This window comes from Lactuca virosa, chromosome 7, assembly GCF_052849685.1.
Source record: "Lactuca virosa cultivar CGN04683 chromosome 7, Lactuca_virosa_CGN04683_v6, whole genome shotgun sequence".
NCBI lineage: Eukaryota > Viridiplantae > Streptophyta > Magnoliopsida > Asterales > Asteraceae > Lactuca > Lactuca virosa.
In genome coordinates, this window is record NC_136432.1 from 34,646,881 (window position 1) to 34,666,263 (window position 19,383).

General features: G+C 36.5%; 1 protein-coding gene and 1 long non-coding RNA gene across 2 annotated transcripts in view; both read left to right on the forward strand.

Moving 5' to 3' along the window:
* The window catches only part of LOC145124114 (uncharacterized), a 30,725-nt gene extending 20,554 nt beyond the window's left edge, over positions 1-10,171 (forward strand). Inside the window, exon 3 of the long non-coding RNA XR_013715508.1 lies at positions 10,103-10,171. This is a non-coding gene — a long non-coding RNA (uncharacterized LOC145124114). The remainder of the gene's footprint in view (positions 1-10,102) is intronic.
* Positions 10,172-15,114: 4,943 nt separating this feature from the next.
* LOC145126061 (uncharacterized) lies at positions 15,115-16,606 on the forward strand. The gene is made up of 3 exons (XM_079061460.1): positions 15,115-15,477; positions 16,002-16,130; positions 16,310-16,606. Exons 1-3 carry the CDS (start codon positions 15,133-15,135, stop codon positions 16,484-16,486), a joined length of 651 nt encoding a protein of 216 aa, XP_078917586.1. The 5' UTR covers positions 15,115-15,132; the 3' UTR covers positions 16,487-16,606.
* The last annotated feature ends 2,777 nt before the right edge of the window (positions 16,607-19,383 follow it).

The following is a 19,383-nucleotide window of genomic DNA, read 5'->3' on the forward strand; positions in this document are numbered from 1 at the left end:
TTCATGTGTGAAGACTTGAAGTACTTTCTAACTGGTTCATGTGTAAAGACTTGGAGTATTTTCTAATGAAAAGTGTGCTACTGGGGAAATTGGAAACTGATACGTAGCTTCAAAGTCAAGAATATGCAGTAGGCATGTGATGCATTAAATGCATGAGGCACACAAGTCATCATTTGCAGCAACAGATACGTATATGTGTGTGAATTGAAGAAGGTTACGGCTCAAAGAATATATATATTCATTTTCTCTTCATTTGTTAGATACACAATAACCATAACATCATAGACTATATATATTCAATTTCGTTTGTAATTTTCACTAGTTTATATTCCACGAGTGTTACCGAAATCATTTATCAATTTTTCAGAAGTGCTTAACTTGTTTTGTTGCATTCCCAACAATTTGCTATTAATTACTTCTCCCACTTCACTTATATAAATCATCACATTTTTACCGCGACTTTTAACTTCTCCCTCACAAATGGATCCACCTGCAGATCATCAAAACCCCATAGATGACCTCGATTGGTTTCAGTACTTTGATCATCAAGATCTTTTCAGGTATATATAAACGTCACTCATTACACCATCTTTCGCACAGAAAAGTGATTTTGTCGACATTGATCAAAACATGGTTTGGATTTGTAGGGATCAAAAAGAGTCTTTCATCGTGTTGGATTTGATTATCTTGAGTTTTTTTTTGGATTTTTGCAGTGGTGACATGCTCGACCATCAAGATTACGAGTTGTCAGAAAAATTGCATGAAGTGCTCGATCAAAACGTTTCCACAGTACTTAACAAAGATCAAAACATCATTTCTAGAAATGAGTTTCACGATTTTGATCCCCTTGAAGACATAAGCTTATGGGATTGTTGGGAGGATGGTAATTTACCATTGGTTAGTTTCAGTGAAGACTGTAAATCTGGTGGTGAGGCTACATGTAGTTCTAGTGCTGCCACCACTGATCACGGTGGCCGGAAGATGGCAAAGAGATTGAGACCATTGGAGTTTGAAGAGATAGCGAAGTACTTTGAGATGCCGATAATCATGGCAGCAAAGGAACTAGGGATAGGGTTAACAGTGTTGAAGAAAAGATGCAGAGAGCTAAACATAAACAGATGGCCTCATAGAAAACTTAAGAGCCTTCAATCCCTCATTCAAAATGCCAAGGTAAACTACGATAATAACCTTCTATACATTACTCATGCATGTATGCATGCACTTGGTAACCAAAGTAGTTTTGGTATTTTCTAAAATTTTAATTATTAGTTTCTTTATAAGATAAACAAAGGCCCTAGGCATATGTCACATCAAATCAATTGATTTACTACGATTTCCTGATTTATATTTATATAAACTTAACTCATTGTAAATTTTTTTTTTGAACTCACACGAAAAAATATATTACATCTACCTTTAAAAAAAACTAGGAGTTGGGATTAAAGGAGGAGATAGAGACGTTAGAAGGGCACAAGAAGATGATGGAGAAATTGCCAGTTATGGAATTGACAGAAGGAACAAAGAAGCTTAGGCAAACTTGCTTCAAAGCTATTTATAAGAAGAGAGGACTTAACAATCCTTAGTCCTTACCTTTTCTTTTAGCCATTTTGTTATAATTAGTGGATTTTAATCTACATTGTATGTGTTTTTTTTCTTGATAGTTTGATACCCTTTTCAGTTTCATTGTGTTTATCTATTGATTTTTAATGCAGAAAATTTTGTATAATTTGGGTATTATAGTTTGTATTATGTATTTAACTATATTCTAGATTGCCGACACGACTACGCCGACGACTCTATACCAGAGGTCTTTATAAATAGACTTATGAATTTAGTAGGAATAATTTGATTATAATCTTGTGATTTGTTCCATGTCTGATCCACTCCTAAGATTCACTCGACATGCCCCCAGTTATGTGTAATTAAAATTTTATTAGACTGTTGATCCTAATGAGTCTACCCTAAGTCCACAACCAAACAAGGAACAAGAAGTAGAGCAATAGTCATAGATTCTGAGTCTATAATATCTTTAATTATGTATAACCTTGGCGTATGCACTCAGTTATCATAGGCCTACTAATAGAGGTCTTTAGTTTTCACATAAGTTAGTTATAGTATCATCAAATACTCCTATAATATTTTTAGGTGTTTAGATTCGATTCTTAAAGTATTCCATGTAGGATGTAGTTAGGTTGTTAGATTTGTTGCCCATTATGACTATCCCTCAGTATATGCAAGTCACTCCTCGGACAGATATAGTTGATCAGGCTATATCCTTCCCAGACTTGATTCACATATACCAAGGCATACAGCCTCTCCCTTTGTCTGTTTTTCTAGGTTCCACCATGTGAGAGCATGACCTTGGAGGCACCCTGTAGCATGACGGACCATCAGGTCCTCAGGACACTTGCTATGGATGAAAGTACTCTCCATTTCTTCAATCCATGTGAGGAGTGCGGTGGCACCCTCGATGCCTTTGAAGTAAGGCGGATTACAGTTACGAAAGTGCTTGAACGAGCAACGAGGAGTGGTTGCTGGAGCTTGTGGCTGAAGAGAATGAAGTTGGGTTGCAATTGTTGGGATGACGTTTGCTACCTCCTTGGCGATAAGGGCAGCTAGCCTTCGGTTGTTGCGAGCAGCGTATGGGGGTCGTAATGCTATCTACGAGAAACACGCATATGGACTTGTGAGTTATTTGTAAATTGATTATGGAAATAAAGTTTTTAGACATTGTTGGGTAAAATAATTGTAAAACACTTGTTGGGTCATGGTTAGGAGTGTTGGGCACCTTTTGGGCTTTCCATGGTTACTAAATGTGAAACATGTAGCACTTGCGTGGGCCCCCACAAAACTAAGTTTTCACATGTCTTTCCTACTTCTAGGCCCATTAGGGAACTTAGTAGTCCAATGAGTTGGCCATTTTGGAGTGTATCCTTTACGTTTGATAAGGTCGGGTATTTTGATGGCTCAAAAGTAATGTGAATGACGCGCTTTGGCCTATAGGTTTGGGAACTCTCGCCTTTGGTCCCCAGGTAAGCAAACTGGTCCCTCAGTTGATTGGGATGTATACGAATGCTTGCCTAGTCAGGACTTTCGGGCTACCGGCACCTCCCCCTTCCAGTTACTACGCGTCCATTACTATGATCCTACCCAACTAGAGTGGATGACTTTGAATTTCCTATGAGCTCTAAGGAATATATATGTATATACATTTTTTTAAACCACTTGAATATGTGTGTGATTTTCAGAGAAAGAGGAGAATATTCACCAGTGTATGCACACATATAAGCGTCAGGAGTAATACGTATGCACTTAAGGGAGCAATTAACACATAAAGGTATTCCTAGGATTTTCTAAGTGTGAATTGCATGCAGTTGTGTGTGCATTTTATAAACTAGCATACGAGAGGACCCTAGAGGCTATAGACTAGGTCAAGGCAATTAACCTAATTCCCTATAGTCAAGGGCTCTGATACCAATCTGTCACACCCCGATCCTTGTCGGAATCGATCAAGGCGTGATATATTGTTCAAAGTCTCATGACAACTATGTTATAATATGATTAGATTCAATTAAGTACTAAGTATGCAAACAAGATCCACAACATACAAATACAAATCCAAATACGAACAACATTTATTACATCAAATTTAAATAGTCTTGTGGATTTCTAAGGCACAACCTATTTTTCATCAACTTCATTCTTCAAATCTGCATCATGGGTAAAAACAGGTCAACTACGAGAGTTGGTGAGTAATCTAATTTTAGTAGAGAAAATTTGTGAAGTTGAAACATTTATAATTTGAAATTTGTTTTCTTTTGAAGTCGGCAAACAATTGTAATTGAGATAACGGTTTATAAATTCAAAATTGATTAACAAATGATAACAACAACAATAAGTCCTCACCCTATATATACATATGTATATATATATATATATATATATATATATATATATATATATATATAGGATGGAGCATCTAATCATCAAACACACTCAACCAGGTGCGATCAATCACCTTAGCGTCCCAAGGCGGGGTGGTCAACCCAATAGCGCTATTATTGTCCATAACGTACCTCAAGAATACGGGCATAGTCATGGAGATTAGACTAAAAATGGTAATGCACTACAAGTACATGTAGCGTAAACAAACAATAGTTATACAATTAATGACTCACGTATAAATGTCCCAACAATGTCTCAATTGTGATAAACAATAAAATGAAGTTGGAACATATTAGAACCACATGATACACCCCAAAAGTATTGAAAATTATAAAATATGGGGTAGATTACTCACATTAGTCCCAAAACGAAATGCGTGTGTCGTACGATAGACGGTTCGGGTCAAAATGGCGTAGAACCTAATATAATTAATAGTTTTGGTTTAGGAACTGCTAAACGAGAATAGAGTATTAATACAAATTATAGTTTGTTATGTAAATGTATCATAAACTATACCTATTATAGTTTATCCCAACAAGGGTAGTAGTAGTGTTCATAAACTATAATTGTCATAGTTTACCAAATGTTTGTGTATAACGGATGTAAACTTTGTTTATAAAAATTAATTATTTACCATACTTGTGAAGGTAAAAATCCATTTGTTTTCTGATGTATGTCTAATTACCAAGATAAAATGACATATAATGTAATAATATTTGATTACATAATGATATACACCTTGCTCAACGAGTTACAAGGCGTAAATGAAATTGATGGTATTTTTTTTTAGTAATAACGTTTCTGTTACTGTTCTTAGAAAATTTATAGAAAAATCATCAAAGGTCTAAATCAAAAACTGCAATTTCTGAGAGTTTATAAAGTATGTCTAGTTTGTTCATAAATTTTCTCATGATTTTTAGTGATCTACAACTTGTGTGAAAATATTCATATTCACAGACTGGTCCGGTTTTGTTTCTGAAATGATGGACAGTTTTGTAAAAATCACCATAAATCGTAGAAAAATCATATGGTGATATGCAAATAGTCATTTTAAAGGTATGAACCTGAACTATATGCGTCTGAAACAGTTTTGAAAACTAAAATGTTTAAGTTGACCAAAACAGTCTGTGAATGGAGTTAAACGTTTCTGTTGAAGACTGTTAAATGAGTTTAGTTGTGTTTTTGTTGTTTTAACTTGTATTCCCCCCCTTAAAACTTAAGAAAAACATGAAAATATAGGGGTATGAACTCACCTTATGTGTTATTAGAGGATGGATGTTGGAGAAGAGAAGTGTTCAACCCAAGAACACTTAGAAGATGCCTTGACGAATCGAGAACCTAACATGAAGGTGACGATGTTTGTGTAAGATTCTTATGATTTTGAGTAGAAGGATGTGTAATAATCATAAGAAGAATGAATTATACTTACCAAGAGTGGAAGAAAGCTTGATAATCAGCCTTGGAAGTCTTGAAATTGAGAGAGAATGGTGAGAGAATTTGGAGTGTGATCCTTGGAGGAAAATGAGAGAATGAAAGAAGTATGAAGGGATGGGTTTTTATACTTAGACAAGGAGTGGGGCTGGTCATGTAGTGGGTATGAGTTGGTCATGTAGTGGGTAAGAGCTGGTCATGTAGTGGGAAGAGTTGGCCATGTAGTGGGTGTGAGTGGTGGCATGTGACATAAAGTAAAGTAAAGTCATCTTTCCACCTCAAGCACCTCCCCCACTAATTATTGGTATGAATGGCCCTAAAAACGTGGGGATTACTGAAATATAGAGTTCTAACTGTAAAAATAAAGTTTTTGGTGAAAATCCCGCGTTAAAATGATGAAAAACGGGCCTAAAACGAAGTCGTAGTCGAAAAACCGGAAAAATTATGACACGCAAAAATGCATGTCGTCTTCTTTTATGACAGGGGCTTCCTTGATACTCATTGTGTGTCATCAACACGCGCGTCGTAAGGTTACGACAGACAAATGTGTGTCGTCTTCCTTTATGACAGGGACTTTGGTCCTGAAGCTTCAGTTTTGGGTCCTTAAGCCTATTTTACCCGTTTTTACCCCGTTTCAAGTGGTTTTAGACCACTTAGGAGCCGGCTGAGGCTGTGCCGGTGCCTGACGCTGCTCCTTCACCTGCAGCTCTATCTCCAACTCACGCCGCCTCGCGGCTTCCTGTAGATCCATGAGGGTCTCACAACGCTGTGTAGCCACAAACTGTCGTATATCCGTTTTGAGCATACTCAGATAACGAGTCATCTGAGACTGCTCTGACGCAAACTCCGGGCAAAACATAGCCCTCTCAGTGAACATCCGGGTAATCTCCATCACAGACTCCCCATCCTGTCTCAATGTCAAAAACTCCTGAGCAAGCCGCTCCCGTTCCACGCGCGGAACGTAGCGGGTGCGAAACATATCCCGGAACTGCTCCCAAGTAACAGCAGCCCACTAATCATCAGAATATGAACCTGTCGTCAATCTCCACCAGTCCTTTGCCCCGAGCCTAAGCAGGTTCAGAGCACACCTGACCTTCTGGTCAGCAGGACATGAGCACGTGAAGAAACAACCCTCCACGTCAGACAACCACCACATAGCTCTGATCGCATCCTGAGTACCATCAAATGTCGGGGGCTTCGTATTATCGAAGTCCCGGTACTGAAAAGCCCTGTCGGCTCCTCCTCCAACCCCCACCGCAGTTACAGCCGAAGTGGCTGCAACGGCTGCTGTCTCTGCCAGAGCTGCATATCGCTCATCAAAATACTCAACCATCGCGGTATTGATTGACCCAAACATCTCTGGTAGCTGCGCTCGGAAAGCCGCAGCGACCTCATCGTGCAGAATCTCCCCGATCCTGGCATCCAGCTCCTTAGTCCCCATCTGAACCACGGGGTCAGGTGCTACCGGCACCTCTGACCCTCCGTCCCCCGACCCTGACCTTGATCCGGATCCCGATCCTGATCCGGACCCAACAACAAAACGTCTCGTCACCACCATACTGAAAGGTACATTCAAGACATCAGATAAACAACATAATATCGGGAGACCGAAACCCACTAATCCTAGGGGTTGTGACTTCCTTGCTACGCGTATGGATCCTGTGCTTTCAGTAGTACGGGCCCATACTACCTTCCACACCTACCCATATTTGTCTCAAGTATCACCACAACGCCCTAATACTATACTCAACATAATGTGCGCTCAACCCTCACTACTATGGAACACCGCCTATCTCCCAACTAATCCCACAGCTCTGCACAACTCACACCTCCATGGAACTTTCATCAGCCCCGGCAGCGCTAGTGTATGCTAGCCGCACATAACGCTGGACCCGATAGACTTTCGAATATCCAATCCTACCCTAAGGTCGAATCAGACATTCTCAGGCTATAAGATCTTAACTATACACAGCCGTGATGCATATACTAAACATCTACAGTTATGATGTCAATTCCATATACAAGAAACCCTAGGCTAATAGGTATCATATAATTAGGCAAATCTATCATGCGATTCCTGAAGATCCCTAGCCTAGCACTAGCATGTTGTTCTAACATATCAGAATATCAAATAACTATATGGTATTTTGGGGTTTACTTACAGGCTCCGGCTGATCGTACCCTCTGCATCCTCCATCCTTTATTATGAAAACCATTTTTAAAACTTTCTTTCCGAAAATCCCTTTGATTTGAGACTGGATTCATACGAGTGTTCCTCCAATTCACTCAAACCAAGACTCTGATACCAACTTGTAACATCCATAAATTTTACTCCAAATTTAAACTTTTAAAATCATAAATAAAAGTCAAATAGTATCGTTTACAAAAATGTTTTCAAATCAATATCCATCAGAATGTCCCAAAAATATAACATAAGGATGAGGAACGGTACGGTCACGCCTTCGCCTTGCCATGATCTCCTGAAGTACCTGAAACCATAAATTGAAAACTGTAAGCCCGAGAGCTTAGTAAGCTATCCCCAAAAAACCAATACCACACTGACAATGCTATATCAGTAACAATCAATCAATCAACATGCATACTGGCCATCGGCCTGACTGGACCGCCCTACTGGGCCTACAGTCTATCTGAATCTATCCCGAGCCTTCGGCATGACTGGTCCGCCTCGTGGGCCTGCAGTCTCCCCGGACCGCTCATAGGGTATGTTGGCCTTCAGCACAAAGCAGGACCGCCTCAACCCAACCAACAAGCAAATAACCATGTGCGCATAACTATCATATACTGGCATATACAAACATCAAACATATCTATCACACTGATCATCAATCATAAAATCCTCTCGTAACTAGAGTACCGACCTAGCAGGTCACTAACATACCAATCCTTACGGATCATAAAAGCATAACATACTGTCTACCCTGATTCCGATCTAGCAGATCATAACCATATGTAGCATACCATAGCAATAACAATTAAAGGGCCGGCCTTGGTGCCACAGACCCTATCGATATAGTGAGGATAACTCACCTTGCAAATGTCGACTCGGAAGATAAACCCCAACTCTCGGATCACTTGACATAGGCTCCACCACCTATGATCATAGTACAATATACTCATAAGTCCTTAACCTTATAAGGTACTCCATAACCCACCAGTCAACCCCTGGTCAAAGTCAAAGTCCTCAGTCAAGGTCAACAGTCCATGTTGACCCCAACTCGCCGAGCACCCTCGGCTACTCGCCGAGTTCCTTGAAGCACAATCCAACTCGCCGAGTCATCGGGGTGACTCGTCGAGTTGCTTCGATTCTCGTTCAAACTTTAAGGCCACCCGTCGAGTTCCCTCCTTGCAACTCGACGGATACACACACATACATATCCTAGGGAAAACTCATCCGACTCGCCGAGTTGTTCTTCAACTCGTTGAGTCTTATGGTAATCTTCATCGGACTCGCCGAGTTGTTCATCCGACTCGTCGAGTCCACGGCCATCTTCATGTGACTCGCCGAGTCAACCTTGCGACTCACCGAGTCCATTCAGTCCTTTTTCCATACAGACTTGTTTTGAGCCATGCAGCGGCTCCAAATCACAGATCCAAGCTTCTAGGGCATGCTTATCACGTAAAGTTGCAAACTTTACGTGCATGCATAGCTATAAAGGCTCTAAATGCCTATTTTAAGTTCTTAATGGAACTCCATGCTCAAGAGGGACCTTAATCATGACCAAAACTGAAACTTTATGCTTATAGAATCCAAGGAGGGTCCAGATCTAAAGTTACAACCTCAGATCTAGCCCATAGCTCATCTTTCCAACTTAATATCTCACCAAAAACCCTAAAACTCAACCAATAGAAGAGATTCATAAGGAAAAAGACGATTTGGTTACCTCCAGAAGATGATAACTGAGATAAGAGTTGATTCCCACACTCTACTTGCTCCAATATCCTTCTCCTCTAAGCCTTCTCCCTCCAAGGATCCTCTCTTCAAGCTTCAAACACACAATGGGCACACACACACGTATTACGGTTTTAAGGGGCTCTCAAAGACTGCAAAGAGGCCAAAGGAGGCTGAGGTTCCTTTAAATAGAGGTGCAAACCCCGGGAATTTGGGTTTCATCTGCCAGCTCCTACTCGTCGAGTCCCAATATGGACTCGTCGAGTAGGTCACTTGACACGCGATCCCACCCCATTGCTACTCGACGAGTAGGTCAACCAACTCGTCGAGTAGAGCTTAACCCAATAAATCTTATTTAAACAATACCTGAGAATCGGGGCGTTACATGTGAGAACATCGTTTACATGTAATTGACGTGGGTATTCAGATGCATGGAGATAGTAGACCGAGTTGGAGTCTATTGCCTGTGAAGGCGTTGATGTAGAACCAGATTCTGGTAGAGTCATCTTCTAATGGGTATGTTACGAGATCGTTTTAATCCCGCTCTGATACTATATTAAGTTTTGGAATCGGCAAAATCAATCTTCTCATTAATTAACTTTTAATATTTATACAGGATAATCCCTTTGAATATGGAATTGATAAGCATAAAGATTTAAACAAAACCAAAAATAAGATATGATAAGATGATAAGGATAAATTGGTAATTCTCGTTATCCTTATTAGATAACACCGAGTGTAAAGTTAACAAAAAAATTGTTGTATAACATTCTATTTAACACCTAGGTTTATAACATGACTTTTGTGTATTTGTAGGTTTTCTTATCAGGATGGAATCCAGAAGGCTTGCTACCATCACCTTAATGTTATTAAATTTGTTTACAGAGGTATTGCAGCTTGAAAGTGGATATGATTTCAAGTAAGTGGTCTTATTTTTCCTGCATATTAGGAATTTATTTATTTATTTTTTCGAAATTAGGATAAAATTGATAATAAAAAAAACACACTTTCTTATATTGAATAGTTGGGGATAAAATTACAATAAACAAATGATAGAAAGAGATGGAGTAAAAAATAAAAAAGTGGAAACAAGAAGAAAGAAATAGTAAGAAAGCGGAAGAAAAAGATGAAATACCTGATGTCTTGAACTTGCTTTTTAGCAGATTCCATAGAAATAGGAAGAAGAAAGTGTGAAGAGTTTAAGTATCGCAGCGTCTGCAGGTATATAATTTTATTGTTATAAATACATGAAAAAAATAAAATTGAACATAAATACATATATAGGGGTGGAATCTAATTTTATCGTTATAAATACACAACGAATTACATAAAAGATACAGTATGAAAAGCAACTTAACAAATTATATATGTTTATAAATGATTTATATCTGGAAAGCTATAAAACAAATGTAAATTAACAATAATTGTTTTATAAAGTTATTGAAAAAGCAATTTAACTAATACTCCCCAGTCCCCACCGTATAATAATGTTTATAATCTTTTTGTTTTTCTGATTAAACATGCATTAATTTTATATGTTCCTGCATCAACTGTTTTTGAAGGAAAAAAATAAATTGTTAAATATTTAACAAGTTAAACAGACGAATGTTTTTTTTATTTTTTATATAAATATAACGTAGCATGTATCAAGACGAATTCTAACTATGTATCGGATAATAAAGATATGTTATTTATAAACTTAACTCTAAAATATATTATAACGCTTATTTTTCTCAAATTTCTTGAAACAAACCAAAAGAATGATATGTTAAATATAATGATTGATTGATTTATTTAAAAAGCAGTGTCATAATTTGACCTCTATAATTATCGTTTTAGAAAAAAAAGGATGATGGAAGTGAATAGTTATGTATATTAACCTGATGGATGAATTTAAATGTATGAATGTAGATGCAGAGATGCGGAAGAATTATACTCTGAAAGCTTTGAAGACAGCAGTGAAGAAAACAATTTTAGGGATCGATATTTACATGTATTTATAGGTATAATGATAAACCAATCACCCACTCTTTGCTGATTTTTTGGGATATCAGATCTCTATATCTCTATAATATCTATAATATCTATATCTATAATTTTGAATTTTGAATGTATAAAAGGAAAACGTATATTCTGTGTATTATAGTGAATGTTTTGAATGTAGGTAAATTTTGGAGTATTATAACTGATTTGCTGAATTTTTGGAGTTGATATGATAATTTGAAGATGTAAAGCAAAGAATGGGCGGGAATAGAAGGGAAATCGTATTTGTGGCAGTGAATATTGGAATTAAAGAGGTTTAAGAGGAGGAAATTGGAATATAATTGTTGGTTTTTAGGGATATCATTTATGTATTATCTATATTAAAATGCATGTAAATTTTTAACATTAAAACTGATTTACTGGATTTTAGGAGCTAATTATGAAAGCAAATCGTATTTTTGTATTTAGGTGTAGAAATTTGGAAGCTTATAAGGCTTACACGTGGCAAGTAAAGAATGTGACACATGACAGTTTTATATTAAAACTATTTATTTATTAGAAATGGAGATATTAATAAGAAAATGATATTTAGGATGACCGGATAAATTCGATAATTATAAACAATAAAAAATGAAAAATATATATAAAGTTATTTATTTATTATATATAGAAGATATCTTATAGATATTTTGGGGCTCTTTATGCATTTTTGATCTTTTTGTTTATATTTGAAGAAGAAGATAAACTGAATTTAAAGATGGCGTTTGAGTATATTCGAGATTTAGGAAGAAAATATTTAACTACAAAAGTCTATAAAATGTTTATTGATAATATCTTACAAATTGTGTTAACTAGATTCTATGCTTTTATGTATTACTTTTTCGTAAGGTATGAACAAGTGTGTTCTAAATGTATTTTAAATATATTTTTTTATTGACTAAATTTATGAGTTCAGAGAACGAGGAGTGGTGATATATATTGTTGGTAACTTTAGTGTCACATGTTCATTTTATGTAATGGGACTTATACATGTTTCAAATGAGATTATATCTTAGTATTAATACAAGGTTGGAGGTGCGGAGTGCACACTTGTATTAGTTTAGATCGATCACGATGCGACCAAAAGAGTGGAGGTCAAGGGGGTTGCACCCCCTTGCGGGGTTCCAAGGGCAGGACCCCTTGGAGGGTGTTTATCCAACCCTCAGCGAGTTAGAAAAATAATACAAAATTTTACTAGAAGGACCTTAATAGAAATTGTTGAATTTTCGAGGGTTTCACTGTAAATTTATGTGTTTATCCAACCCTTAATTGCCTTATCCAAAGGCAATTGCTTTGAATTCTGAAAGATATCAAAACTCTTTATCTCTCGTTTTTTGAAACATACGAAAAATACACACACCATATTCTCTCTCATTTTGATCAAGTTTTCTTTGCCTAGAATCTTGATTGTTCCTTTAAGGATTATCCCATATTAAATTTCTCGTAACCCAGACATAGGGGATAAATATTGATTCGAAAAGTAAATAACACAATCCTTGAGGAATTTGGTGATCATATTTTGTTTTCTACCCTATTTTTCTAACAATCGAATCAATAATTTATGTTGGGGATCATGACGGACTTTGTGAAAGACATGACTTCGAAATTCAACAAACTGGACAAGTTTGAAGTGAATGATTTTAGACGCTGGCAGAAAAAGATGCATTTTTCGTTGACAACATTGAAAATGGTGTATATGTTGAGTACTCTGATGCCGAAGAAGTGGAAAATGAGACGTTGGAACTAACTCGAAAGCGTAGTAAGTGGGAGAACGATGATTATATATGTAGATGACCCATTCTAAATGGTATGTCTGATTCCTAGTTCGATATCTTCCAAAATGTTGAAAGTGCGAAGGCATTATGGAATTCCCTTGAATCAAAATACGCCGCTGAATATGCTTCAAGTAAGAAGTTTTTAATGAGTGGTTTTAATAACTATAAGATGGTTGATTTAATGCCCGTAATGGAACAATACAATGAACTCCTTTGTATCTTGGGGCAATTCACTTTACACAAGATGAATATGGATGAATCCATTGCTGTTTCGAGTGTGACTGATAAACTTCCCTCTTCGTGGAAGGATTTCAAACATACTTTGAAACATCAAAAGGAGGAATTGTCTTGGGTAGTCTTGCGCATAGAAGAATCTCTTCGGGTGCAAGAGAATGCCAAAATAAGCGAAATGTTGAATCTGGACAACCCTCTGTTCATATGGTTGAAGATAAGAAAACAAACTCTAATAACAAAGGAAAAGGCAAGAAACACAAGTTTGATGGAACCGACAAATATCCTACAACAAAAAGTCCAATGAATTGGTGTGTTATCTAGTGGGTCATAGGAAGCGTCATTTTCGTGTGAAACTAACTGATGGTGCTAGTGGAAGTGGGAGTGGAAATGGAAATGCAAATGGTGGACAAGGGTTGAAAGATCAAAGTCATCCAAAAAGAGGTCAGATTTTGACTAACTTTGATAATTCTGTTAAGAATTATATCACAAATTATGTTTCATTCATTTAGAATAATGATTATGTTTAAATTTTCTTTTCCAAAAACTTAAATTGAGAGAGAGAGAGAGAGAGAGAGAGAGAGAGAGAGAGAGAGAGAGAGAGAGAGAGAGAGAGAGAGAGAGAGAGAGAGAGACCCTTTGTATTTTTGATAATTATAAAATATTTAAGAAAAAGAAAGAAAAATGAAAAATAAATATACTAAGGGTGTAATAGTCTTTTTAGTTTTTCGAGGGACAAAAAACACAATGAAACTAGCTCAAAAGGACCACGAAACCCAAAAAGTTGAGGTTTTGACTAAACTTCAGAAAAAATACATACCACAGTGACCATTTTTGCAATTTTGTCTAAAGAATAACACAAAAGACAATGAAAAATCCACTACAAGAGAGTAGAAATATGTAATCCCAACAAAATTTGCTACTAATTGTACAATAATTTAATCTGAAAAAAAAATTAGCAAAATGGATTTGGTCCAAATCTGATTCCCAAAATCACGTGCCAAAAATCGTAGAAATCGTGTAACAAAACCTTCAAATCACAACTACTCAACATCACTCCTTCCTCTTTCTGCGCCATCGTCCCCATCCGTCGCTTTTGCGTCTTCTTTGCCACAGGACTCTGCACCATCGTCTTGCTCTGCTGTTGTGCTTTCTCCAACATCGACCACCGTCACTGCCATTTTTAATTGGTATCTAGAATCAACTGTTCTTCTTATGTTTGGAGGATGTGTTTGATGAACTTAAATGCAGTTTATGATTCTCTCTATATAATATTAATTCTACACAACATGAGTATTCGTTTAGGGGGTGTTTGGCTTATCTTTTTGGGAGGCAAAAGTCCTCTTGACAAAAGTTACAAAAAGTCAGGATTCCCTGACTTTTCCAAAAAGTCAGTTTTCCTTATATCAAAAATCCATAAGTTGCTTTTAAAATGCTTTTACCTTTCAAAATGCTTTTACCAAACATCTTTTGCATTTTATCTTTTCCAAAAAGAACTTTTGGGCTCTCAAAAGATAAGTCAAACACCCCCTTAGTAAAGATTAAAGAATCATCAATAATAATCTCTGGTTTACAACTCATGAAATCATGATAACATTTCAACTTTGAGAAATAATTATAAAGTGTTATATAATACTAGTACATTAATACTAATACTGATTTTTTTACATTGTATAAAACATTACTCGATTATTTTTTATTGATTTTAATATCATGTTTTTTCGAATTACTATTTACCAAAAAAAATATTTATGTAATCTCACCACCATGGTTATGAAAACGTCTTAACTAATACGTATTACACGCAGAGTATGATCAATGGCGTTTCATAGCAGATCGACGAAAACAATTTTGTTTTCTCTAGCCAATTTCCGTCTACCATTTTTCCTTATACTTCTGATTGTCGTCGGTAACAATGGCGTCGGCGGGACGAAGAAGCGAGTTCACATTTCCGACGACCTCGATGACGTCGAGGACAATGAGGAGGATGAGGCGTGGATAGAATGGGGACAAAAGAAGAAAATGACGGTGGAAGAGTTTGATCCGCCGCCGGAGAATTTTTCCGATATGGATTTTAGTCAGATGCAGAATGAGGTTCTGAAACGGCAGGTTGGACAAGCGTATGGCTTCGTTAAGCTTAGGTTAACCGATCATCGTACTCCGGTAACTCGATTCTTCTTCCGATTCCATTTGAAATTTGTCCAACCGCATTTTTCATTAGTTTTTTTTTTCTTTCTGATTTTGTCTTTCGATGATTGCAAAAAACCTAGACGCATCGATTCTGATTAAATTAAATTTTAGTGATGAATTCGATTGTATCGTTTCATTTTGAAGTATTTATTGAATGAAAAAAATGGCGATCACAAACAAAATGATTCTCAATTTTGGTATTTTGCCTTTATATACTGCATGCTATTGATGGCGATATATCCATTCCATCTCAAAAATACGATCCATTTGACAGTAGAAAGGAGGAAGTTATCTAACTGAGAATCAATCTGAATCCAATAGTTATGGGTTCCAAGACTCGATGTAAACATGATTTGTGCTTTATTAAAAAGATGATCAAGTTACAAATGGATTTCTGTTGTTCATGGAGGGAATGCAAAGAACAAACTTCAGTTATATTATTTATCCTTCAAAAATAGTATTAAGCATTTTTAATAACTTCCTGATACTTTTTATAGGATATGGTATCTGATATTGCAGTGAAATGGACCCAACTTGCAAGAACCGGAGCAATTGGAGTCATTTTCATGGGTTTTGATCTTTCCACTGTAATGTTCACATTACAAAATGCCCAAAACACTTTAGAGGTTACTTTCATTTTCATTTCCCTTCTACTCCCATATTCATTGCTAACTAATTGCTTGCACTTTTTTCCTTTTCATTTCAATGAAATACAAGAAAAATAATATTGAAAGTAGTAGGTAATAATAATTCAAGAATACAAATAAGGTTATTTATGAATATACTCATTTTTCAATGTTTTCAGTTTAAAGATTTTTTATTGGATCAACCTGAAGCATACGAGATTAAGATGGGGGATCAGTTTTTTCGAAGACCTGGGGATCCTCCGTTTGACAATCTTCTAAAAAAACTTCATGAAGAAGAAGACAAGAAAAAGATCGCTACTTCCTCCAACGATAGTATCACCAAAGATGAGTTATGATTCACAATAAAGTAAATTATTATTTCATTTTTTTCTAAATCATTGCCATTGGTAAATTGTGTTGTTTATTTGGTTTAACTTCTCCATTTGCTGTGACTTTTATCTTATCCATGGTTTTTATCACTGGTGTAGTTTCCTAGTTTTCAATGATGATGGTAATATATATATATATATATATATATATATATATATATATATATATATAGAGAGAGAGAGAGAGAGAGAGACACACTAACACTAACCTTTTACCCGCGCCAATAGACGGGTGTGAATAGTTTTTTCTAAAATTAGTTTCTAAAAGTGTTAGTGCTTTTGCTAGCGAAATCAATAAGATTAAAAATGAAAAATTATGATTCTTTACAAATGTACATGAACCGAAGAATGATTGTATATTATTAATCGTGCAACACTTGTTTAGACACCACATTTGTGTATACACCTATAGCAATGTCATTGATACCCTCAGGCGTATATTCTTCCAACACCAATCATTATGTCTGACTTAATTGCTTCTCATGCCATCGTCGGTGGGATCCCTGGACAGTACCATGAGACCTCACCAAATATTCATTTATCATTAGGGGTAACCTATAGCAAGAGCATAAACATCAAGTGTTATTCAACTCATATGAGATAATTCTCATTATCTTGGATAAAGAACACTCGACAAAAAACACTTAGTTCTATTAGCCTATATAGAATATTTTAAAGATATTTTTTTATTGATAGGTTTATAGCTTATGTATTTCATTAATTTGTTTTGAATACAATATGTTCAAGTCTCGTCGTGGACATATCTGGAATTAGGTGTTAGCTTAGAAGTAGATTAGATTTGCCGGTTAAAAAAATAGTTTTAGTATTTTAAACATAAGATTATTTTTATTATCCACTCTTTATGGTTTTTTTTTTTGTTTTTTTTTCTCCATCCGAGTTCATGAATCAATATTTCGGGGTTTTATGATGATGTTGTTTATACATCTTTGACATTATCTTTTTGTAATAAGTAATTGAAACTCAAAGTTTTCCATTTAGTGTAACGTTCATCATTTATGATATTAACAAATAAAACAAATAAAATCCTCAAATTATAATATACATACTTAAAAAACTTTACAAATGGTGAATAACTTTTAACAAACTTTGTGATCTTTTAAAATTTATATAATTTAGTTGTAACGAATAGAAGGTTCTTAACAAAATTAACTAAAAATATGAATATACCAACATAAAATAAGAGTATTTTAGAAACTTACAGAAAGCAATCATATATCTTGAATTTGCATTGGTTAACTAACGCACAAAATGATATATACGCAATATAATAAAATATCCATACAATAAGATCATACATTAAGAATTTTTAGTTTTATCTTTGAAATCAATACTTTTAAATGTAAAATAAAAAGTAATAGGGATCATAACAAAAATATACTTATGAATATGGTTGTATATCTATTTTGTTTCCTATATAGTCACTTCTTTGATACAAGATCAAGCCCCGTGCAACATGTTACCACTTCAACTGCAAGATTAAAGAACATAACAGAAGAGTAAATACAAAAAAATGAGTAATTGTGGGGAATTGGCTATAGTTATACAATATTCATAAATATGGTTATGCAAAATTCAACAGAAGAGTAAATGCAACTAATGACTTATATAATTGATGTTGGACTCTTGGACCAGATTACCCAGATTTGATTGTTCCTGATGTGGAGTTGATTTGGTTGAAGCTTTTTCCAATACTATGACTGTTGTGATATGTCACCGGCTTAACTCTGTCTCTCTAGGGGTGGAAGTGAAGAGCCTGTGGATCACAACAAAGAAGATAAGACCGTCAGTCGTCGTCCGGGAGGTTGTCCCAGGACGAGGCTCTGAGAAACAAGTCAGTGTGGGTATGAGAGGGGGGGGGGGGTTAGAAGCGTAAAGAGAGTGATAAATCGTTTTGGATCTTGGCCCCTTCTCTTGGGGAGAAGGGTGCCTTTTATACCTATGAATAGGTGGAACAGATCTCCGACAGTATCTTTTACCTTTTCAGGTCTGCACAGACGCCTCCGACACATAAACTGCGACTAGAAAACCATCCAGGCCGAACGCGTGTCCATATCTAAGCGAGAACTACTCAACTACCCTAAGCAAACGCTGACGTCTACTACCCTAGGGGACTTGTTGACGTATCCCACCGAGAATTCGTCAAAGATAACGGAGCCGCTAGTTCGACAGACGGATCGACCAACGAGCAACGCGTGACTAACGTCGGGCCTTCGCCCTCGCCTTCGAGACACCGTATTCGTTCCTTGGTGCCTAAGCGCCAAGGCTAGCATTGAAGACAAAACAGTACCAAGAGTTCCCCAGAGCGACAAGTGTAGTGTTCTGGACGCCGCTTCTAGCAGAGTCTGCACCAATAGCGAACAACCACCCGTGGACCACGATTCCCAATCAAAAGCCATCGGCCCCTACCAAACCTGAAAAGGTAGAATATACTGTCAGGGATCTATTCCCCCTACCCACAGGTATAAAAGGCACCATTCTCCCCAAGAGAAGGGTCCAAGATCTAAAACCCTTTAACACTCTCTTTACGCTTTTAACCCCCTCCTCTCTCTCTCTCTCTCTCTCTCTCTCTCTCTCTCTCTCTCTCTCTCACTGACTTGATCGTCGAAGCCTCGTTCCGGGACAACCTGTGACAACCATCAAATTTCGGTCAAGTCAAAGTCAAACAAAGTCAACAAGTTAAACCGGTCAACTCCATTAACCCTTGTATGTTAGGGTTTACGTTATGTAATCACTGTACAATTCGCTATTTTAATGAGAAAACATCATTTGGAAAGTTCATGTGTTTGATATTCCTTAGCCTTAACAGTGCTAAACAACGAACCAAAGCGATAAAACACTATTGC

Coding starts and splice junctions, on each gene's coding strand:
- LOC145126061 (XM_079061460.1), top strand. CDS start 15,133: ATGGCGTTTCATAGCAGATCGACGAAAACAATTTTGTTTTCTCTAGCC. Junction 15,478..16,001: donor TAACCGATCATCGTACTCCG/GTAACTCGATTC, acceptor TACTTTTTATAG/GATATGGTATCTGATATTGC. Junction 16,131..16,309: donor ATGCCCAAAACACTTTAGAG/GTTACTTTCATT, acceptor CAATGTTTTCAG/TTTAAAGATTTTTTATTGGA.